The sequence below is a fragment of the Camelus ferus genome, chromosome 34, assembly GCF_009834535.1.
Source record: "Camelus ferus isolate YT-003-E chromosome 34, BCGSAC_Cfer_1.0, whole genome shotgun sequence".
NCBI lineage: Eukaryota > Metazoa > Chordata > Mammalia > Artiodactyla > Camelidae > Camelus > Camelus ferus.
Window position 1 is genome coordinate 1,103,270 of NC_045729.1, and position 24,573 is coordinate 1,127,842.

At 40.0% G+C, this 24,573-nt stretch overlaps 1 protein-coding gene across 6 annotated transcripts in view; it reads right to left on the minus strand.

Moving 5' to 3' along the window:
• The window catches only part of FGD4 (FYVE, RhoGEF and PH domain containing 4), a 168,808-nt gene that overhangs the window by 91,369 nt on the left and 52,866 nt on the right, over positions 1 to 24,573 (minus strand). Inside the window, exon 1 of one of the 6 annotated variants that reach the window (XM_032472992.1) lies at positions 21,378 to 21,636. The exons of 4 other annotated variants lie outside the window; for them this stretch is intronic. In XM_032472992.1, the coding sequence (XP_032328883.1) occupies positions 21,378 to 21,387 (10 nt within the window). In that variant the 5' untranslated portion in view covers positions 21,388 to 21,636. Of the gene's footprint in view, positions 1 to 9,613; positions 10,036 to 21,377; positions 21,637 to 24,573 lie in introns of those variants that run through there. One more of the 6 variants, XM_032472993.1, reaches the window with a different exon arrangement.

Consider the following 24,573-nt stretch of genomic DNA (forward strand, 5'->3'; position numbering starts at 1 on the left):
AAGTTTTTTCTTCCTATTATCAAAAAACAACAACATCATATATCCATTTCTCGCCTCAACATTCACGTTGCTTCAGTATTTTGTTACTGAAATTTATAGAACTGATTTCCTGCTTGAATATATCTTAGACATTTTGCATAAATAAATATTAGTTTTTCCAAGTTACACTGTGAACTCAGAAGAACTGTTTTAATTTCGGCTTTCAGTCCACAGCACGGGTTTAATCACCAACTGATAGGCAAAAATTAATTTTAAATGGCAGAAAGTGCTAGAATTTGAAGTACAATACACAAAGAAAAATGAGGAGCCATTGAAAAATGTGATTCTTTTCCTTTTGCTGTCATATTTTCCTTTTTTGAAAAATGGAAACATACATTTTTCATACTAAGAATTTGTGGCACTTGTTTAAAAATGGTAAAAAGTATAAAATTCACATATAAATCTAAATAACTTAGACATGTAATGAGATATTTAATACAGTTCCCAAATCAAAAGTAGGATTCAAGTCTGGTTCCCCTGGTTCTTGGTTACCACACAGAATGGCCATCATTAAAAGGTCTACAAATGATAAATGCTGGAGAGGGAGTGAAGAAAAAGGAACCCTTCTACACTGTTGGTGGGAATGTAAACTGGTGCAGCCACTATGGAGGACAGTATGGAGATTCCTTAAAACACTAAAAATAGACTTACCATATGATCCAGCAATCCCATTCCTGGGCATATACCCAAAATAAAATATAATTTAAAAAGACACATGCATCCCAATGTTCACAGCAGCACTATTTACAACAGCCAAGACATGGAAACAACCCAAATGTTCATTAACAAATGACTGTATAAAGAAGATGTGGTGTGCACGTGTGTGTACACACACACACACACAAACACACACTGGAATACTACTTAGCAGTAAAAAAAAAAAAAAGAATAAAATAATAACATTTGCAGCAACATGGATGGACCTGGAGGTCATCATTCTAAGTCAAGACACACAGAGGGAAAAAAAGCTGTATGATATTGCTTTTATGTGGAATCTAAAAAAAAAGACACACATAAACTACTTATTATTTATAACTTAGATGACTGATTTCTTGAATATGTGTAAGCACATTTGACTGTTCTTTATGATTGGATTACTGCATTCTGTGGATTCTTATTTTGTGGTTGGCTTTATTCCTTTAATAACTATGTAAGTTTAAAAAGCTAAAGCTCTAAACAGTTCTTAGAAACAATGAACAGTACATATAAGTATATTTAAAAAAAACAGCAGCTAGCTTGTAGTTTAAGTAGTGTATATACTTAAATATGCCTTAAAAGTTCTTAATGTCTTATCTCTACTTTTACCATTGTTGCATTGCCTTAATACATTTTCTTCATTGGACATAATATTCAAAATCAAAATTAAAATTAAATTAAATAAAAAAGAAAGTTTCTCTATTAAGCATACTAAGAAATGTTTTAAAAAAACATTGATTCCCAGAAAGAGAAAGAAAAATACCATATGAGATCGCTCATATGTGGAATCTAAAAAAAAAACACAAACAAAGCATAAATATGAAACAGAAATAGACTCATAGACATAGAACACAAACTTGTGGTTGCCAAGGGGGCAGAGGGTGGGAAGGGATAGACTGGGATTTCAAAATTGTAGAATAGATAAACAAGATTATACTGTACAGCACAAGGAAATATATACAAGATCTCATGGTAGCTCGCGGAGAAAAAAAATGTGACAATGAATATATATACATTCATGTATAACTGAAAAATTGTGCTCTACACTGGAATTTGATACAACATTGTAAAATGATTATAAATCAATAAAAAATGTTAAAACAACAACAACAACAACAACAACAAAAAACATTGATTCCAAGTCTCTTGAGCGTTTGACTAGCTGCACCAAACCTTAGGAACACGCTTCATTCTCTGAAAGAAACGTGTGTATAAAACCTCCTTCACCTGCACTGACGGTGATGCATACTTTCTGTGTATACGAAACAAGACTATCTCTACTTTCTGAAAGGCCTTCTCTCAAATTTGCCTTCAGAGCACAAAGCTTTGCTTAACCTGAAAGTTTCTCTAGGAAGCATACTAAGAAATGTTAATAGAAAGTGTTGATTGTAAGTCTCTTCAACACCAACTTTCTTGTATTCCAAACTTGTTTCATTTTACAGTTGTCAAGCCTTTATGTATGTCGTTCCCTTGATAGGAAATGCCCTTCCTTCCCAACTTGGCAAATCTCTCCTTTAAGATGCAGCACAGAGTTGGCTCCAAAGTGACATCTTTCTGCTCCTCTGGCCTGGGTCTGAGTCCTTCCTCTCTGAAACCACAGCACTTTGCACACGCCTTTGTGCAGTCCGAGGACCTTGTGTTATACACGTCAGTTACTTAAGTGAGCTTACTGAGGGCAAGACCAGTGCTGGACGCAAAGAAACACACTGAAATGTTTATTAAATGAATGCCCAGGTAGCCTGGACCAGGAGATATACCTATTTAACTTTATCAAAAGGAGATTCCATTTAATCTGTTCTCCACTAGAATTTTTTATGCAAATATCAGGCCCTACTCCCTTCTCAATGTTCACGAACAGCACAACAGCTTTTGTGAAAATGTACTACACCTGTGGCGATCAAGAGGGGTAGTTCTGGATGGCTGAAGACGCAGGAAGACTAGAGAGCTGTTACATGGACTCCAAAAGCATCTTCCTTTCACTCGGTCCTCCTGTCACCTCCATCTGGTCAACAATAACTCAATTTTCACTACTGTTAAAATGTCTGTGCTCCCTGGGAGGAAAGAGCTGAAACCAGAACAGCCTTTTTCAAAGCAACTGTGCATTTGAGGTCGTCAAACTATTGAATTGGCTAGTGGCTAGTTTACTTGGTACAGAATTGGTTCTCCTCAGGGAATAAACTACTGTTCCAATGATCTTCTATGACAAGAAGGCAGTGACCAACCAGTAGGGAACAGGAGTGCTAATCTGAAAAGAGAAGTACCAAATATTGTGGCACCAACAGTACCTGAAGGTTGACGCTGTGAGCTCAAAGTCAAAAGTACACAACTCCTGAGGGCCCTCAAAGTGGCATCACCTTGAGTTGAGGATGCACTGATCAGAATTAGTCCAGAAGCTGTTAATCATCCCAGAAGAAAATCAATGTATACAATGATCAGAAAGCAGAAAAATCAGTCAAGGAAGAGCTATATTATTGATCATTTTACAGCAATAATTGTATGCCCATTGCAATTTTTTTTAAAGAGGAAAGATCACTTAAACAAACAAAAAAACAAAACATGGTAGTGATTTCCCATTTCCCAGGGGAGCACCTGATGCACAGTGATAAACCGGTCACTGGATCGCCCAGTAAACAGCACAGGAGCAGTAGATGAAGTCACTCAGACAATAGTGCTCACGGGCCCCGGTGCAGAAGTGAGACTGAGAGATCGTGAACTTTCCCTCGTGCAACATGCAGTGTGACCCCTAAACGCTACAAAGGAATTATTTCATCTGGTGCCCACGGAGAGAAGCAGCAGTCACTTCCAAGCCTGGAGAAAAGCACACACACTGGGTTGACCTGATGAGAGAGCTGATCTCCCAAGCCGGGCCTTCCTGAGGGATTTCTCAAGGATTTTCGGACTCTGTTCAAGTTTCACTTCATGTGCTGACTTTATAATCTAAACATCGAGAATAAGATACGATTTGATTATATTGTGGTGGTAATGACAGAAGAAGAAAAATTCTGACTGCTGTGGAAGAAGATGGAGATGAGAAAAAGAACTCAGGCCGCCTTGGACATTGCTGTCTCCAGTGCTTCCATCATTCTAACTGCCAGGTATCTTTTTAGATGACAAAACTGAAGACGTATCCCCCGAATGTTTCAAACTATTCAAACGTTCCTCATTCTTTACAGGATACAGTTTAAAAAAAAAAAAAACAAACCCACTTCCATGTCACCCTCAGTCTCCATTCTCAAATCCTGCCCTCCCTTAGCTCAGATCCTGCACCCGGCTACCAGCACCCCCCAAGCCCACCGCGCCTCCCTGCTTCTGCTGCCGCAGACTGGTACTCCCAGCCCCTCTCCCCTGCGCGGTGGATCACCTGCTCCGCTGACTTCTGCACGCGTCCCCTGCCATGCCGTCAGTCACACTGAATGCAGCTGACTGATTAGTAGTCGAGCACGGCCCATGTCTAAGCACGCTCCTTGTCCAGAATCTAGCAAGGGCAGGTGGACACTCAAGGAGTTTTCTTTTGGAGGTGATGAACACGTTTATAGTGTAGATTGTGGTGATGGTTTTCTCCGTCAAGAAACTCATCTCCAAACTCATCAAGTTATACACATTAAATATGTACAGCATTCTATATGTCAATCATGCCTCAATAAAGGGTTTTTTATTTTTAAGCATTTTTTGAATAAATGAGTGTGAGGGGTGAGAGAGTGAATGGGAGAGATCAAAGAAAAATTTATCCTATAGGGAGTAAGGCTAGTAGTACTCCCAGGCTTTCAACGCCAACAGCAGCAAGTTATTTGAACACTCGTGGGACTATCACTGAAGACCCTTAGAGAATATCGCACTGTCACCATTCTACAGCATAAATGGGTTTTTAAATATTATCTCTTTTCATATCCACAACCACCCCAGAAATTCTAACAAATGGGGAGACAGGTTTAAGAGAGGTTAAGTAACTTGCCTAGAGACCTCTGGGTAGCCAGGACGTGAGAGGGGACGCACCCGGGTCTGCCTGTGTACTTAACCACTGCACCGAAGCTGGCACTGCCTCCCATGCCGGCCCATTAAACTCCGACTTTGGAAAAGAGCATATTGTCAGTATTAAGTCCTAAAAGACAAGACAACTCTGCAACACTAAGTAAATATGGTACGGCCCTCAATTTCCACCTGAATAAAGTAGGGCTAACAAACACATCCCTAACTCCACTGGATCGAGGCTTATCACCGTGGCTCAGCTTATCTGAGACCTCCCCACATCACCATTTCCTGATCACCCAATCTAAAGTTTCTTGCCCTAAAATTCCTTCTTAGCATACACATTTTGCCTTCACCGACTTGTCTCTATTTGAAATGACACTGTTCATCTGTCTGTTGTGTACATCCGTCTCCCTCTCTATTATGGAAGTTTCACTAACGACCTTGGCGGCTGTGTCCTGTGCCCAGTCCGCCACACCTGCAACACTGCCTAATGCAGAGTAAACGTGCGATAAATACTTGGTGAATGAATGCAACGTTCACACTGATGACAGTAACACAGCCAAAGAAGGACCGTCTCAGCAGGCAGGAGGGCGGTCCCGAGCAGGGTGAGGCAGGTGGGTGGGGTAAGGGGGCAGGTAAGGAAACCCAGGTTGCATCTCTCCAGCAGTGCCCACGAAAGATAGGCATCAACTCACACCAGGAATAACCTGACCAGGTGACAGGTGCGCCCGCCGTGAAATGGAGCTGCACTTGCCCTTCGGGCTGTCCTTCCTGTCTCAGGGCTCCGCCCCCACCTGCTCTGGGCCCCATAATTACTGAGCAACATTCTGACCTTGAGTTTACTTCCATAGACACAGCTGTAAGGGGGGAAACTGTAAACTGAAAAACACAAACATCTAGTTGGCTTGGCAGTTACATATTTTTTAAGTTTAGGCATTTATGAGAAGAAATATATTTGTTTCTTATGACTTTGGTTATTGAGGGAATCAATCATCTTTCAAAGCTGTCCTCCTGGGCACATTGAAAATTTTACCAGTGAGACTTCAGGGTGATGCCCCAATGTTCTGTTCCTCATAAGGGTAACGATACAGGAAGTCGGTTGGCCTTACCCGTATCTGTGTTCAACATGCAATACCCAGCATGAGCTGCTTCTGCAACTCAAGTTCTGTGACCCTGGACAAGTTGCTTAATCTTTATGGGCCTCAGATTCGTCTCTGACAGATCCTCCCAATCTTTAAATTATGTGAAAATAAACACCTAGCAGTGTATAGCAAGGATCTAAAAAAAAATCCAATAGATTCCATCTGTTTGCCTTGTGGAAATGTGTCTCGTCTCATGATTTCATTAATCTGGGTTCAGGACCAGGAAATTGGTCAAAAATTTTAAAAGAGCACAGGATTTAAGCAGACAGGGAGGAAGGAAACATTCCGTTTCAGGGGAAGTCAGTAACTCAACACCTTTGTTACAAAAGAACAATTATAGCCCCCATGGAATGGGGGTTATTTGTTTAAAAAAAAAACAAAACGGAACTTTTCTAAGACTACAGCACTGCTAGATGCCCTCACACAACTCCATCAAGCCATCGCTGGGCTTCAAGTGGCGACAGCAGAGTTAAGCGCGTTCCACAGAACTGCTCCGAGGATGTGCTGCTGCCTACATAGACACATTCACTGCCAATTTATAGAAAGTTTGCCTTTTTATTTTACAGAAGCATAGGAGCAGCTATAAAAACAGAAGAGGAAACATCTCAGAAGGAAGTGCTGATAATCAAACATATGATGCGGGGCACAGTCACAGGGAGACAAATCCTGCCAAACGCAGCCAGCGGGGAGCCATGGCTTTGGGGTGTGTTTTCATCGCTCACATGCATATTTTTTATAGGTGTCACATCCTGTAGTTCTGTATCTAACACAGCAATGCAAAATTTTACTGATGCACAAAAATGAACTCATTCTAAGCATTTCTTGAAACCATGGCAGTATGGAATTGTGGGAGAGGGCAGTTTTCAGTACATCTGTTTTTTAAAAAACCACACTTTAATGCAAACAGATTTAACACCAAAGACAACTGAACAAAGCATCATCAGCAGGTCTCCATGCCTTCAAATCCCTAGCACTCCACCATCTCAGGCAGCACAAAGGTCAAATGGACCACCACGGCCCCCCCAAAAAAGGATGATAAATCCGTACCCCAAAAGCGAAAAAGACAGACTCAATTTAGAAGTTCGAATGTGGCAGTAACACATGGGAAGAAAAATGTAAGCATTTAATTGCTGTCTACTGGCTCTGCTGTCTAATTATTCCAACAGTTAGGTCAGGCAGCATTCCAGAATAATGTGTCAAAGAAGCAGAAAGACTAGACTGCACTGAGCTCGTGGTGGTTGATACACTGTCTACTCAGACTGTTACGGATCTGAGTTACGCCAAGCATTCTCCTCAGACTTTCTGATTTGTCATCTCTATAATACTTTTATGAGAAATAACTCAGAATACGGGTAGCTTTACATATTGACAAACACAAATCTAAACTTGTCATTTAGTAACATCTTTAGTTGTGTTGAAGGGTTAAAAAGCATCATACCATCAACGAGTCTGACAAGTCGGAAGAAGGCTCAGAAAGCACTGAAATCGAGCACCTCCCTCCACGCTCACAGGCGAGGACAGTGAGAACCAGGAAGCAACGCTTCCCAGCTGGCCTGAGCGCTCACGCATTCTCGACTTGTTACCACAAGACTGTGGACACGGTGGTTGGTCTCACCACAGACAATGCGACTGCAAATGAATGCCTCACCATGGGGAATAAATGTGCAGGTCCAGAAACCACATCCCCTCAAGTGAACTTCGTGTCACAGCACTGTGCACACCTGTCCCTCAGGTCCACCAGCAGGGATAACGGGTGCTCCGAGGACTGTCCCTGCTGCCCACTTCCTCGTCACCAATTTCAGAAACTGTAACCCTAGGTTTTCTGTCTTATCAAAGGCGGATCAAACAGGGTTCCTAACACATTTTGAACACCCTTGTGACTTTAACACTTACTACTCAGAAAAATCAGCCAAGAAACTCACTAATAAACATATTTACAAGTGAAAACAAATGCCTGCCAATACCTATAAAATGCTGCGGTACACTCTGACATAAACACCCACTTAAAAAATACAATTTTGTAAGTTTAACTCAGTAACAATAAAAATAGCAAGAAAATTCACAAACACTAAAAAACTTGAGAAGTGCACTGATTTGCCCAGCCCATGTCAGCCGCTTGAGTACGCACATCCCTGGCACCCAGACGCTCACACACTGCACACCCACTCACTCACAGGCCTTTTCAGGTTTCTAAGATACAAGGATATTAGAGCAACATGAACAGCCTAAATGCACATGTGTTTAAATCATCTCATGTCCTCCCCAAACTTATATTGCTTACGAACGATTGCTTTTATGGGTGAAAATTTCATTCAAATAACGTAACATTCATTTAAAAATTTTTTTACAGATGCTGCTAAGGAAATTTTCAGACAGATAATAAGTCTATTATTGCTGAAAAAGATGCTTTTCAGAGCTAGTATGTACCTAATCCAATTTTGCATATTAAAAAACTTTAAAATAATAATAATGCATATAGACCAGTAAATGCAAAAGAAGGTAAGGATTTTAAAGTCAACTACAAGAAATCCCAAGAAGCCACAATTAGCAGTCAGCCCTGAAAACCTGTTCTTCAAGTAAGAACATGAGTCCTTGACCAATACAAGGTTATCTAATTTTATTCTATCAAAAAAAAAAAAAAAAAAAAAAAAAGAAGATCAAATCGGCAGGGCTTGTTAGCAACGACCTTTTCTAGCTCTCTGGGCAGCCAGTGACCCACTGACATGAATGCCCACGATGACAGCACAACAGCACAGTTAAAGGGACGAAAACTGCGTTAGCAAACCCTCTCCTTGCAACCCCTTTCTGTATCAAATAAAAATGGCAGACCCAGCTAGACTCACAGATCCCTGGTGCAATGGTTTAAATGATTAAAAAAAACAAAACAAAACAAAAAACTTACACAAAAGAAGAATCCAGAGTAGAGACAGCACTCTTTTTGTTTTTTCACTTTCATGTTTCAGGGCACCGTTTTGGGGAAGGGGATACAATGCTGCTTTACAAAGGACATAGAAGTCCCTTGTTCGAGCTGCCCAACCTCTTAGCCACACAGAAGAATGTCAGTCATCCATTTGTTAGCACCAAAATCTCCTTCTACTGCTCACAATATGCACCACATATTTTAAGGGGCTGTTCAAACAGAAAAACAAAGGAAGCCCTTGAAACAGAAGCCGGTCCTCCTCGCTTTCGCCTCATCCTTTATCACGGTGCTACACGCCAGCCGTGAAGGCACTGGCACATTGTTTCCCCATGCTTAGGCCCTTGAAACTTGTGCAAAAGCATTGCAAAATACACCGGCATAAACACCCCATTGCAAAACATGAGCTACTAATGGCAGGTCAGTCGTGGGGGCCAGAATAATGATTAACAAAAATCATAACCTACAAATGTCCCTGACCTGAGACATTTTCTGTTTGAAGCAGACACTGAACACGTTGTGGCCATGGGCGTGTTTCAAAAAGAATACTAGTACAATTCACTCTGAGAAACCACATAAAATGACTTTTTTTGCCACTTTCGGGGATCACAATACAATTTCACAGGCGTAAGAAATCTGAAAAGACTAAAGAATAATTCTTTCCTTTTTCCCACATCAACATGTACTGCATAGGTATAAATGAGCCGCTTAAAATCAATACAACAGAAGTGTGTGATGCTGGAGGTTCCTTCCAGAAGAGCTTACAGCTCCCTTTTCTTGGACCACATGGAGATAATGCCCCACACCAAACGTAGTAACAAACTGGATACACAGTACTAGGGTTACTTACCTTATAAAAGCTGAATTTATTCCTCTTGGTTAGAAGTCACAAATGGTTAAGAAGTAAAACTGCCTTCATTTGTTCTTCTAGTGAGCCAAATCTAGCCTCCCATGAACCCAGTCCATTGCAGATAATTTCACACAGCACACGCTCCCCTGCTTCCCCCAGTTCCCAGCCCAGCAAGGATAATCACATTCCGGCGGGGAGTGAACAGATGGTGGATTCCATGGTAACCAGCCCTCCTAAGGCGATTGGTAGAAGTGTGTGACTACTGCTTATTGGGTAACAATCACCGTCTTTGTGCTCCAGCCTTGCAAATCCTAAAGGAAGCAACATATAGCCACTCACATGCGCAGGGGCTTGCCTAGCAGGTGTTTGGCTATTTGAACAAGGCAATGCAGGCCAATTAAAAGCTGTTCTGCAAATCTATCCTTGGAGGTACAAAGTCCTAAATGTGTCTGTCAGATAGCATCCACGGCTCATTCAGGGAGAAAGGTCATATGAAGCTTAACTTGGCACACAGAAAACAAAACTTGAAAGTTAACTTGAAAATTCAAGATAACGCATTCCAGAAATCTAAGTTGCATCAGCAAGTCCTTTTCTGATTTACAGTCCACATCAGAAGTGAAACAGTTTTGTATTTAGCTTTTAAATAAAATTTTCCAATTTGCAAAACAGTCTGAAAATAAGTTTTCAAAATCAATTGTCTTGTAAATGTATATGTAATAATTTTTTTGACTTGTAAAAATTCATTTTTACTGTTTTGGTCGATTTGGGGGAAGAGGGAGAGGCTACTGAATTTTAAGTTTTCATCCCAGCCCTGTCCAATCATAGGACTGAAATCTCTTGGTTTTGTACTCTGTGCTGGGTTTAATTCGTTTCTGCATCCATGCAAGTTAAATGCTGATTCAGCAGAAAAGATCTTTCTGCCAATGCGTGGTGCTCACAGAATCATAGAATACGTCCTTGGAAGAGCAAAGTGGCTGAAAACCAATATATATCATACCAAAACCAACTATTGGAGAGAATGCATAAATCTAAAACAGATAAAATTCTAGGCACTCAAAACAAACCCATCAGAAATAAAAATTTTAAAGGCAAAGAAAAGAAATAATTAGGATAAACCTTTAAACAAAACAAAAATCGTAAGCTGTGACCTAACGTCTAGGCATTAATCACCACCTCACTCTATAGTTACCTCTTGTCTTAAATTTAGGAGCTCTCTTCTTGGCATGAACAGAAATGAGACACAAATATTGAACGGAAAAAGATAAAATTATTATTTGCAGATGATACGGTTCTTTTTCTAGGGAAGAAAATTTTAAAGATCAAGGATATATTATTCATAGTACACAAAACGTAGAGAAGTGGCCAAATGTATCAACATAAACTCTTTATAAGGCAAAAGCTATCAGAATACGGGCGAAATGAAATCTACTAACAATGGCAACAAAAAGTATACAACATTTGGGAATAATATTATCAAGAAATGTGTATCAATTATTTGGGGAAAAAAGAATGAGTCCTTATCAGAAGAAATAAAGGAAAACTAAATGGAGACAAATAATGCATTGTTGGATCTACAAAGATCCATGTTAAAGGTGCTGAGTCTTCTAAAATTACCGTATAGTCTTCTAGTAAATATATATGTACATATACATACACATACACAGTCACCTAGTAAATACACACACACACACACACACACACACACATATAGTCTTCTAGTAAAATCTCCAACCTACTTTAGAAAGTAAATTTAACAAAGTGACTCTAAAGTTTATTTGGATTAAAAAAATGAAGATAACAATGAAAATTCTGTATGAGAGGAGTAATAATGGGTAAAATAACTGCCAAGCTTTTTAAACATGGTAAAAATATAAATATACAGCTACCTCCCAAATTTACACCTCCAGGACAAACCTCTTCCCCCTGTGAACTCCAGACTCCTGTATCTAAATACTGACTGAGTATCTCTGCCTGTTTGTTCAATGTCTCAAACAGAGCATCCCAAAACTCCTGATTTTCTCCCCAAATCTGCTCCTCTTGTATCCTTCCCATTTTTGGAAATAGCAGCCCCATCCTTCTAATCACTCAGGCTTAACGCCTGAGAGCCTGTCTTTGACTTTTTTCTTTCTTTGACTCCTTCACATCCCACCTGGCGGCTCATGACATGAGCTGTTTCTTCCAATCTGGCCACTTCTTAGCACCCCCACCCCTCCCACCTGGCCTAGGCCACACTATCTCTCACCCGGATTCCGCAATGATTTCCGAACTAAACTCTCTGCTTCCACCTTGCCCCCATGGGCTAGAAAACCTAAGGGAAGAAGAAATATTGATAGTGTTTTTCTTTCCTCTGTTTTCCAAAATTTCTAACATCACGAATGATAATTTTCTAAAAGTATTGCTTATTCCTCCGACACAGAATTTTCAGTGTTCGCCCTACTATGTCCTTGAGTAGATCTACTAACTAGCAAGGCACAATTATAAAATCTGACTCATAGTTTCTAGAATATTGATTCATGGGAATTACTCAGAAGGGAAAAAACAGCAGATCTAAGAAAGGCAAGTGAACAGCAGTGTCCTGTTCGGCTCCAAGTTCACCTCTGGCTGTTCTGACTTTGTCTCCACAGCAGCACCTCGAGCCACACTGCTCAGAATCTAACAATAGGGCCTCCAAACTTAAGCTGTAGGGCACATGGCAAAGAACCAATAATCCCCATAAAGGTTCTCAAGATAAAAAGGTGTTGGAAGCAGAGAAGCCCAATAATTTATCTTCTTCAAATAGCGGGCAGTCGGCAACGTTGCCTAGAACGTGTTATAGGAACGTCTGTGCCAGCTACACAGGGATCAGATAACTTTGCGATTATTGTTCTCTGTCCCTTCACTATTGAATCTGTCTAGTTTCATTCACCCTTACGCAGCCTTTCTCCTTCCTTGGTAAGATGCTTTATTCAGGGAGATATTCAGAGGTTCCAAAATTTCAAATCATGGAGCCTTTACCATCTCAGCAACCTTTTTACGGTGCCCCAACCCAAGAGAAATCCCTAGGAACTCCACTTATTAAGTAGTTAGGTACAAACAACTTAATAACTATCTTGACCTAGCAATTTAGCACCATTTGAAAATATAATACAAAACTATTGCAAGGAAAATTAATATTTTATTCCATTCTTAAATCACTAGTTACTCATGGGATGTTGGTGCCTACTGGGTCCTGTACACCGTCTCACACCACAGAATCGTATTAGACCCTGTCATCCTCATTTCCTGCTCCACACTGATTTTTACTAGGTACCTCCTTCGCAGTTACTCACCAAAACCCCAGCTTTGCAAAATTACAATGTCATCAAAAGAAATACAGTATGGTCTAATACTGAAACTCGGAACTACCTAGAGTTCAGAGTTTCCACAGTGTTTGATAGAAGTCACTGTGTTTCCCTTGAAATTTAAAAATATCCTGCAGGGAGCACCCCTGTGAGTTGGCAGTGATGCCCCAGAGCACCCGGGCACAGATTTTTGGGATGATGTTTTTAAGCCCTTAGCTTTGTAGAGCTTAATGACAGAAAGACCCCATAATTAGAACTCCAGAAACTTGGACTCTAGTCCCTGCTTAGCCACTGGTATGATACGGCCAGCCATCTACCCGCTCTGGTCCTGTGCACTTCAGGCACAGAGTGAGAGAGCCAGTTAGACCACCTCCGAAGATCTCTTCTAAAATAACAGGAATGCAAGTTAGAAGAAGGAGGGGTCTTCTTCGGATTCTTACTGGTTTCAGAAGAAAAGAAGAAAGGGCTAGAGCAGCAAAGACAAGAACAAGTACTTATTTATTATCCGGAAGGAAATACTAAAAGCTTCTGGGTTCAGCCCTGAGGTGTGGTGTCACTGGAAGGTCTGAGCAGGAGGCACCACTGCGGTGCCAGGTGAGACGGCAGCGGCATCGCGCAGAGATGCTCTGTGCAGGGCGCTCTGCGGGAGCGCCACCACCCGCTCTGCCCTTGCCGCGCCCTCTTTCCACTTTTGCTCAAACTCCTTCCACACAAATAGCTCATACTATGAAGGGACTGGATACTGTCAGGGTGGTAGTCTGTGAATATGAAACAGACTCAGATTACCTGTCCTAAGGTCAATTTATCATGTAAGACTAGACAACAGAGTTAACCAATCACAGACACGGAAACACAAAACACAACACCTGTAAAGAGGTGACATCTCCTTAGATATTTTCAGTGTGTTACCAAGAACTTTGTATTTCTGTTTAACATTCTATGTATCTTTATATTTGACTGTTTTTTTCTTTTGTAATAGTTTTATAAAATGATTTAAAATAAAAATATATTTGCAGGGTACGAAGTACCTTACAGGCGAAAGAAAACACACTGAAATAAATGGAACATCTCTGTCCAGTTTGCAAGGTGTAAACAGTGATGGAGCAGAGTCTGGGAAGCATTTTCTTTAATTGCCCATCACTCCTCTGATGTGTCAGCATTTCCAGGAGTGCCGTCTAGGACCTGCCCAGCTACCGCACTGCAAAGAAAGCAAGCGTTGAGGATAAGCCTACGTCAGTGGGTCTCAGGGCGCTGCCCTTTTTCATCAAAGCCAACCATCAGGACTATAACCCAGGCCCACCAATGCCCCAGGGATATTTCTGTTAAAATTAGAAAGGTAATATGTCTTAGTCAAGTGAGAAAAAATGGGATCCAGCTCTTCACAGCATTAGGTCCTTACTGTCCTCGTTAAGGTAATATTCCTTCTGTTTCCATATACTTAATATTGACTCTGAAACAGAGGTGGTCAGAAAGCATACAAATATCTGAGTCTTAGTCTGTCGCCTTCCACATTCTTCATTCTGATCCACCTTCTTTCAAGAGGTGATTCATCCAAATTGGAATCTAGATGTTTTAATTCTTCTGTCTTTCTTTGTCTAAGAAACTTTCTGAAATGCATGACAGTGAAGACTCTCTGCAGGCAGTACACACATAACAATATACATTTATGTTAATATGTTCATTATATTAGTAACTATACTTACGTTAAACATTTGTGAGAGGCTGTGACAAGTGGGAAAAGGATGAAGAACAAAGCATGTTCTATAAACAAGACTTACTGGGCTTCTACAATTTGTAACGTTCCAAGCCTAAACTCTACAGACTGAAAAAAAGGGGCACTGGCTCCTTTCCCTTGATGAGTTTTTTAATAAGTTCAAGAAACAAAGACTTTTACCTTTTTGGGGGGTGAGGAGGAGAAAGGTGCTAACAACTGTGACAGAGGTCTAGCACTAGGTGTGTGGAAAAGGCATATCGCACAAACATCGTTCTATAAAGACCATCAAAATATCAACATTACGCACCTTCCTTCTCAGCTTTTAGGGGATGAGATCAGGCCAGGATGAAAGTTATGACAATACCAGTTTTGTGCTCATAAAATCCAACGCAGAACAGTTAATTCTCACAACTCAAAAACTATCCCGAAGGACCAAAGCATGCAAACAACTATTGCTTTAGATCAAATTTATGCAAAAATTGGTTAGCATAAGTTCTATAGGGTTTCCTTTGGGGAGCTACAGCAAATTTGGCAAAAATTGAATGATTAATTGAACTCTTAGTGCTGAAACCTAAGGATTTACAGGTGTGCCTCCAAGACAGTGCAAGTTTGCTTCCAGTTTGCAATGAAGCAAATATTGCAATGAAGCAAGTCATGTTAATTACATGGTTTCCCAGTGCATGTAAAAGTTATGGTTACCCTACATTGTAGCCTATTAAGTGTGCAATAGCGTTATGTCTTAAACAAACAATGTACATACTTACGTTTAGAAATACTGCAATGACAATGAATATACATATGTTCACGTATAACTGAAAAATTGTGCTCTACACTGGAATTTGACTCAACATTGTAAATGACTATAACGCAATAAAAAATGTTAAAAAAAAAACTGCTAAAAACTGCTAACCATCTAACAAACCTTCAGTGTGTAAAAAACGCAGTGTCTGCCAAGTGCAGTAAAGCAAAGCACAATAAAATAAGGAATGTCTGTATTTACAGCCTCTCATCTAGCCGTATAAAATCAATTCTCTCTAATCTAATGGTACCTTTTTATCCCAAATCCAAACCCCAGAAAGAAGAAAGTAATGGGCAAGGGTCCTTTGAGACTAGGACTGAGGTATAATCAATTGACAACATTTGAGACTGTGTGTGGCGGGCGCAGAGGTATGTACGTGGGGTGGGTGATGTGTGTGTGTATATGAGGGTGCACAGGTGGGTGAGAGTGTGTGTGTGCAGGGGAAACAAAGGGGGAATCGGGAAAGTTTCTTAGTCTGTCCTATAAATTACATCTAAATGCCTTGGGGTTTCTTTCTGGGGTAACCAGAGGATAACTGCAGCAATCATGGTCAGTTAATGATGTGAATACAGATTCCCAAACTCTGGGCAAGGTAGGGCATACTGACAAAAATTCTTGCCCCGCAGTTTATCAGTGGGGTGACTTCTCAGCTACTACCTCTGAGTTTTGAGGCTTTCATCCAAGAAACAGGCATAGTATGTGTGACCTTCCTCTCAAGATCAATGAGATCGCATAGGTGAAGGCTCTTTGAATACTTGGAAAACTATACAGTTGTAAGAAGTTTTAAACATGTTTAAAAGGGCATAGAGGGGAGAAACACACACCTGTCTGCTCTGTGAGCCAAGAATAGCAAAGGATGACTCCCTGTCATGGGGAAAAAAAGACCACTGAAGTATCTTTCCAGAAAGAAAAAATCAAAAATAAAACAAAAAACCACTTGGCTCCATTCATCTTTTTGTCAAGCTGCCTAATCTCATTCCTTTCTCTTTTGTTCACACTTCTCAGAAGGTGGGAACTCCAAGGCCACTGCCTCCACCTCCTTACCTCCAAGTCTCTTCTCCGCCCACCTGTCTGTCTAACCTGCACACCTGACACTGCTGCTCCCACCAAGACCAGTGGGACGTTCCAGTCACCAAAGCCACAGGTCGTCACTTCAGATCTAGCATCCCTGGGCTTCTCTGCGGGCCTCTGCAGTGCTGACCTTGCTCTGCTCCCTGACATCCCTTCCTCCTGGGCCCCTCACAACCAGCTCTCCTGTTTCTCTAGGGCTCTCTCCAGTAACTCCTTCCTTCTCTGCTTTCCTCAACAACTCTTTCCTCACCTTTCCGTCCTCCATGACATGCACTCAATCAGATCTGTTCAATAAATGTTTACTAAGTAAGCATTCATAAAACACATCACAAGGAAATGTGTTTAGATATTATGTAGCAAGCGGGGAGGGTATAGCTCAGTGGTAGAGTGCATGCCTAGCATGCAGGAGGTCCTGGGTTCAATCCCAGGTACCTCCACCAAAAGTAATAAATAAATAAACCTAATTACCTCCCCCTAAAAACAAATTTGGAATCTAAAAAAAGAAGACAAATGAACTTAAATATAAAACAGAAACAGACTCACAGACATAGAACACAAACTTGTGGTGCCAGGGGGAGGTGGGTGGGAAGGGATAGACGGGGAGTTCGAGGTTTGTAGATACTGACAGGTACATATAGAATAGATAAACAAGTTTACACTGTGTGGCACAGGGACGTATATACAAGATCTTGTAGTAGCTCACAGTGAAAAGAATGTGAAAATGAATATACGTATATTCACGTATGACTGAAGAATTGTGCTGTGCACCAGAAATTGACACAACATTGTAAACTGATTATAACTCAATGAAAAAGAAGAGTAGATATTATGAGTAGATATCATGTAGCAGTTTGTTGGCAAAATATGAAGTTATTAGTTCAAACCTGGAACCCCATTAACCGAATAGAAGCTTTTAATCTTTATAAATAAGAAAACAAGCTAAATAACATCTTACTGAGTACATGGCTGGAGGTGGGCGAAATGAGGGCCTCACCATCCCTCTGAAGCTGAAGAGTCGTGTGGGAATTTAAATGCTTCCCTGCCGGGTCCTTCCTGCTAAACCTCATTCCTCCTTCGAGCCCTGTGCACTTACGGTTCCCTCTGCCGAGAATGTTTCATCCAGGTTTTCCTCCTGCTTCCGTAACAAACTTCAGGCGAGTCTGCGCGTACACGTCACTTTCTCACGTGGCTCCTTCTGTCCTCATAACCCCATCTGTCAGTTTCTATCGACCCTAGTAATTTGACCTTTGCTACTTAATAGCACTTATTACTGCCCAACATTACATGTTTCTTTTTTTCACTTTACTTTCCAGCTCCCACCCTATTTTCTTTAACGGACAAAAGTTCTGATTGAGAACCTCACAAAAGGTCTCCAAACAAGCATATAAAAATCATTAATCAGAGACACACAAGTTAAAATCCCCAAATGATACCACTGGACATGCCACACGGCTAAGATTTTTTCAGACCAACAGAAAGTCTTGATTAGGAAGTAGAACTAGAATATTCACACACTGAAACCACCATGAAAACTTTGAGGCAACATCTCCTAAGGGTGAACACACACACACCCAATAATTCCACTAAAAGATGAACAATAATGTTCACAGCATCTTTCATCACAACAGTCCATGTCCAGCAACAGCAAAATGGAAATAAAATACTATTTATAATAAAAAAATGACTGCTACACTGTGCAATTGATAAGCCATGAGATCTGGAAACAGATGTTCTTGGACCTGAATTCCAGTTCTGCCATTTACTGTGTAAAACTAAATATGCAGATATGCGTATATAACCTCATGGAGTCTGCTTTCTCCATCTGAAAAATAGGGTCATATCACCTTAAAGACTATCCTGAGGATTAGAAATAATGTTCATGGAACACAAGGCACTGTGCCCAGTTGGTGCTCAGTAGACAATAAGGACTAGGACTTAGGAGACACAATTTAAAACACTGAGGATCAATTACCAGTGCCTTTTACACACAAACTTCCTCCTGTAAAATAAAGAGAATGTTTCCCTTGACCTGCCAAACAAATCTGTAGCATTTCTGAGCTACCAATTCAGTCGTCACTGAAAATATACAAGAACCAGGTCACGGCATTTTATTATTCAGCTACTTTATGGACCCCATGTGCCACTGCAGCTGTCAGCTCTAATGCCAGAGGATCAGATGAGCTGGAAAGATTAAACAAATGGGCAGGAGAAATGCCAAGAAGTGTATAAACTGCTGGATGGGTCCAACTGGTTCAGTGACAAAGCTGATCCTTAGAACACTGTGTGTGCTGTGGGCACACTCGGAAGCAGCACATGCAGGCTGGGGTGCCTAACAAGCAAAAGAAAGCAAGGGCAAAAAAACCCGTATGACTATGTGGTTTTCAGCCTAATTCTGAGTCACCTTTGGTCTTATAAATAAGTCTACTTATGCTTGTCATTCGAGAACAAAATATATAGGTCCTATAATAAATCCCACTTTGACTTCTTTTTAATGTAATATATATATATCTGTGTGTGTGTGTGTGTATAAAATCTGGCACTTAAAGCAACTAGATCCTAAATTTTAAAATTACAGTAAAAATTAGGAAAAAAGAACTATTTCTAAGTATAATACATGTTCAATAAAATTTTATTCATTTATAAAGAAAAGTCAGGTATTAACTTGTATTAACACCTAAATTAGCAAGGCAAAGAAAAAACAAATTGCCTGAAATCTTGAGGGGTTTTGTTTGTTTGTTTGTTTGTTTTATGGGGGGTAGGTTTATTTATTTACTTATTGTAATGGAGGTACTGAGGATTGAACCCAGGACCTCATGCATGCTAAGCATGCACTTTACTACTAAGCTACACCCTCTCTGAAATCTTGAAATCAAATTTTCTGATCCAAAAATAATTACTTAAAGAATAAGGCTCCAAACTGTCATATTTTGATTGTCTATTCATAGTACCCTAGCTATTCCTATTCTATTAAAATTTACCATCATGCCTATAAAGTTTTATATAGAAGGCACGTTTAAGAATTCGTAAGTAACTCAGAGTACTCTGAACTCAGTTCCATTCACCCCACAAGGTAGGCCAGTACCCCACGGTGGTGCCAGTCTGTGACACAGGGGCCTCTACACAATGGGAATGAAGAACAAGAAGCTTTTTCTTCCTTTTTGTGGCTGAATTATTGGGAGAATCTCAGGCCATTTCCAACCTAGTGAAACAAAGAAAAGCCAAAGGCTGTGGCTGAAGCCTTGTGAATCTGTGCCTTTCCTGGCACCAGCATATTCACAGCCCGTGCTTACACGCATAGCCTAGCCCTCCACTCACATGAGGCTTGTGGTGCAGAAGGACCTGCCTTAGGGAAGTTCTCTTCCAATTTCTCTCAATGTTCACCGATTTGCAAATGTTCTATAGATCCCACTCCAGCTTGTCCCAACAAAGAAAGCAATGCCATCCATGTTTGAAAAGCAGGTAGAGGGGATGGTGTAGCTCAAGTGGCCGAGCGCATGCTTAGCATGCACGAGGTCCTGGGTTCAGTCCCCAGTACTTCCTTTAAAAAATAAATAGATGAACCTAAGAAAACCAAACCAAACCAAAACAAAACAAAAAAACAAAACAAAACAAAAAGACAGGGGCACATAGGCTACCTGCCACATAGAAGTAAAAGTTTTTTTAAAAAGTGAGAAAATTTAAACAAACATGGGACTCAATACATTTGTTTAGAATCCTAATTCAATGCTTGCCCTTAAAATTCTCAGGTATGGCTATTATTAATATCTTAAATCAAGAATACAAATACAATGGGATTTCCCCCCCAAGGCACCTTGCAAAGATCGTCTTTTAGAATGATAGTGTTCTCACAGAGATTCATAATCCAAATCTTGAAAAATGTTAAATGTTAAATACCTAACAGCAAAGAACATGTTAACTAAATTAAAGTACTGCTTTTTAACAGAATATCACACAGCTATTGAATTTTTATAACGTGAAAAACGTAATATTATATGGGAGGGGGAAGCATGATTTTAAAAATCTACATAAATTATGACCTCAGCTTTGCAAAACAGCAGACACGAAGAGGAAAATCACATCAAAATGTTACCAGTAGTTATACCTAAATGTTTGTTTCCTTTCTCCTTACTACACATCAAAATGTTTGTTTCCTTTCTCCTTACTACACTCTGTGAAAATGTTTTTCTGAGTAAAACATTCACTGAAAGTGGTTTTTCAGTAAAATAGAAAAGACCAAGAGAACAGTCGGGCCACGATGCTAAAAGATCCAGTCAAGCCAACTAGACTTCAGAGTCCAATAAATCACATGTAATTTCAAGAAATCGTTAACCTTGCGCATTACCAATGTATTCTGACAATGTTTTAGAAGCAGAGGGAATTTTATCCCTTAATAATTGATGACTGATGATTAAGTACACAAATAAATTCTAAGAAACTTGTTGAAGTACAGCTTTTACATATTAGAAACAGAAGGAAGGAGGAGAAATAGAGATTAGAAATAGGAGGGATGAGGAGATTAAAAGTCTCAGCTAAGAAAGGTCAATAGTGATTGCATTTAAAGCACAGTTCATGTTCACTGCTCTCAGGGAACACTGCTGTGCTATGAATCCACAGGAAGAGGCGCCACCGGGACCATGAAAATAGGAAAAGCTTTACCTTTGTCTAAAATCACAGCATGAAACCGTTCTACACATGAGGCAGGATAATTTTTCAATAATAATACAAATTACTTATCATTTAGGAGTAAAGAAGGAGACGAACAGCAGTTACTTCATCTATTCATAGACTTCATATACTCAAAAATTTCAAATCTTTTTAGCCTACTTCAAAAACGGAAATTGCAAAAATAACAATACTCACAGCCCCCCATAGAGGATTCCTTTCAAGCATCCAGCAGTGCCTTTTAGTCTTCTGATTCATCATACTGATCTCCTGCTTGTGGAGAAATTCTTTGGATCTACGATTTGTGGGTAAACATCTATAGACATTCTGTATTTAGACACGAGAAACACACACATCTTCTGCTCGACGTGGAAGAGCTAAGGGGAAGCACAGAACTGTGTTTCACAACTCCCCCTGCTAGCACTGATGCAGGCTCGAAGATACGCAAGTAACGAATTTCAAAATTCCATGAAGGCATTTCAAAATGCAGTGGGAATGCTCTAGAATACTGTGGTCGAACGGGAAGGATGGGGCCAGCTCTGTGTGATTTTACTGTAGTTACAGCCTTCGGGTTTATAATAAACTATCCTTTAAAAGTAGGTCTTACAGAGTCTTAGGATTTTTTTTCATGGCTATAAGAGAATCCCAAGAGATGTGGAAGGGCAAAACCATGTCCATCCCCTCAAAGCAAAAGGGCCTTCTCTTTCCTTCCCAGGATACTAGCAACCCCAAATACCGTCTTCATGAAAGAAGTCAGGATTTTAAAGAAGGAAAGGCAATGATGAGAAAAGTTCCCACCCTTGCCATGCTCATAAGAGAACATTAGCAATTGAAGCCAACCTTGTAGATAATATACCACATAACACAGACGTCACAAAACATCTAGAGGTTTATCACATGGATTCAACATCCACATAATAATCCAAATTCCAATTTCCTTTGCATGTGAATATTTACGTGGTGTAGTCAGAGTCAGACTATCATGTCTAGACGCAGTACAACTTCGCAGTATCACTTCTTCAAATTACTGTGTTTCTGAAAGTATAACAAAACTGAAAATAGTGTATTACCTTAAAGTACTTGACAAAATTTTGACAGGTAGAATGAAATAAACATTTAATGTAGCTTATGAGCCAAGAAATGGAAACATGGAGAAAACGACTTGGAGAAACACACACTAAAATCACAAAGCCTTAGAAATTTGGAAATCCTCCCACTGTATGGGTAAGAAAACTAAAGCCAAGGGTGTTAAGGTGAGATAGATTTAGATCGGTATTAGGGAGAAAAGCTATATACATTTCAGATACTCTGATAGATTTTTTTTCAATGCAGTTTCCATGGCATTATATTTCTCAATTAGCTTTTCCTTAAACATGCTGTCTTCCAGCATACGACTTTCGTGGGTTGGTACTTTTGAGAGCTAGTAACTGGCTTGCAACCAGCACTTGCTGTCAATGAATGTTACCATAAGCTTTGAAAGCTTATCTCTACGCAGTGAAAGGTACAGTAATGAGACATGGCATGTTCACATCGTGTGTGGTGTGCAGCCGAGGGCTGATGCTTTCCAGACGTCACCGCATGCCCACCCAGATCAGCTGAGGGCTGAGGGGCTCCTCTGCAGAGTCAGGGTAGGTCTTGCGCAGGAAGTGTTGGCGTATGTGCTCAGGCATGGGTGATGAAGCAAAACGAGAGTGTCAGCATTATTAGTTCCTTCTCTCTAGCTCGGAGGAGTTGAGCAGGAAACTTCAAACTGACCACATGCCTGTGAACAACTGGCTGAAACGAACTGCTCTGCTCTGCTTAGCCTAGTGAGTTTACGGCTCTGGTTCTTGACTTTTTCAGTCAATGTTTAAGCATCCAGCAGGCAAAGGAAAAGGAAGATCATATGGAATATTTTCTGATATCTGACATGGTATATTGTAGATTTTTATTTATCTTTAGAATTAACTAAACCTTTTCACTGTTCATGCAGGTATTACGTGGATACAGCAGTAGAAACACGTTACAGGGACTGCACTGAAATAAAATGTCATAAAGGTGTGCTTTCTTCCCCCTTAGTTTTCTGCTTAGACTTTGGTTTGTTGGATTTTATAAAAACAGATTTATCCGTCTTGACTTTAAATCAAGTGATTTTGATCAAGTAAGTCACACACTAAATTGAGAAAGGCTTTTGGAACCACAATTAACAACCAATTTGTTATAAAGCTAAAGCTAGTACCCCCTCAAAATTATTATATGACTAAAAATAAGTCTTCATAAAAGAGTAAACAAAGCTATTTATCTGTTCCTAACACCACCATCATTCCATTCCACGTCTTGATAAAGTTAGCATCATCAGTAATCACAGCTGTGTACTTACTACATGCCCTTCTCATAACAACTCAAACAAAAAAGGCGTTATTGGCCCCATTGTATAGACAGTGAAACTGAGAACTTAGCTAAATAACTTTCTTGGGGTAAATGGCAGAGCTGCAATTCAAACCCTGGACTTGTAAACTTCAAAACCTGATCTCTAAAATGCAAACTGTCTGCTCATTCTCCCCCAAAGTTTCCCCCAAATTATTAACCTGGAAAAAAATAAGAAAAAACTTTACGCTATGTCTGAGTTTTCTTGTTTTTAACTCTCAAACTCATAACCTAAAAATGTTCGTGTCTGGTAAAGTAAACTTCCTCTTTCTACCTCATGTGACTCTTTTCATAACTACATTCCTCAAAACTTTGTAAAACTCTTTGTTGTTGTAATGCAAAGAGTTTTACATATAACCTAAAACACTGGGATCATTTTCTTTCTTTTTTTTTTTTTTAATGAGGGGGAGGTAATTGGGTTTATTTATTTACATTTCGAGGAGGTATTGAGGATTGAACCCAGGACCTCATGCATGCTAAGCACGCGTTCTAACGCATGAGCTATACCCTCCCCTCCTTGGGATAATTTTAGAATAACTTATCCTATAGTCCACCAGAGCAACAGTTGGTTTCATCTTAATTTGCTTATTGGTTATGAGAATGAGATGAGTAATTTGTCACTTCCTCAAGGTCATTTTGAGCCAGAAATAGAATTCTGTCTAAGTTCTGGTCACTAAACCATGCTTCCTCTGCAGTGGTAAGCTACCATTAGTAAACTGTCACTAAGACACAGAAAAAAAAACAAAACATATGGGACATTTAAAACACTTTTCCTGCTGTTATCTCTTTCCCCTACTTGTCCAGCCCCTTTGTTTTGCCCATTTCGTATATATTCTATATTGTGATTATGGGAAAAAAACAGCAACTGCCTTGGCAGATAAGGGAAAAAACCTCATCCTTATTTCAAACATGAAACAAATGTTTCATTTCTTTTCTTATTAAAATATGGGATATAGCTTCAAAAACTGATAGTTTTTTAGTGTCATGT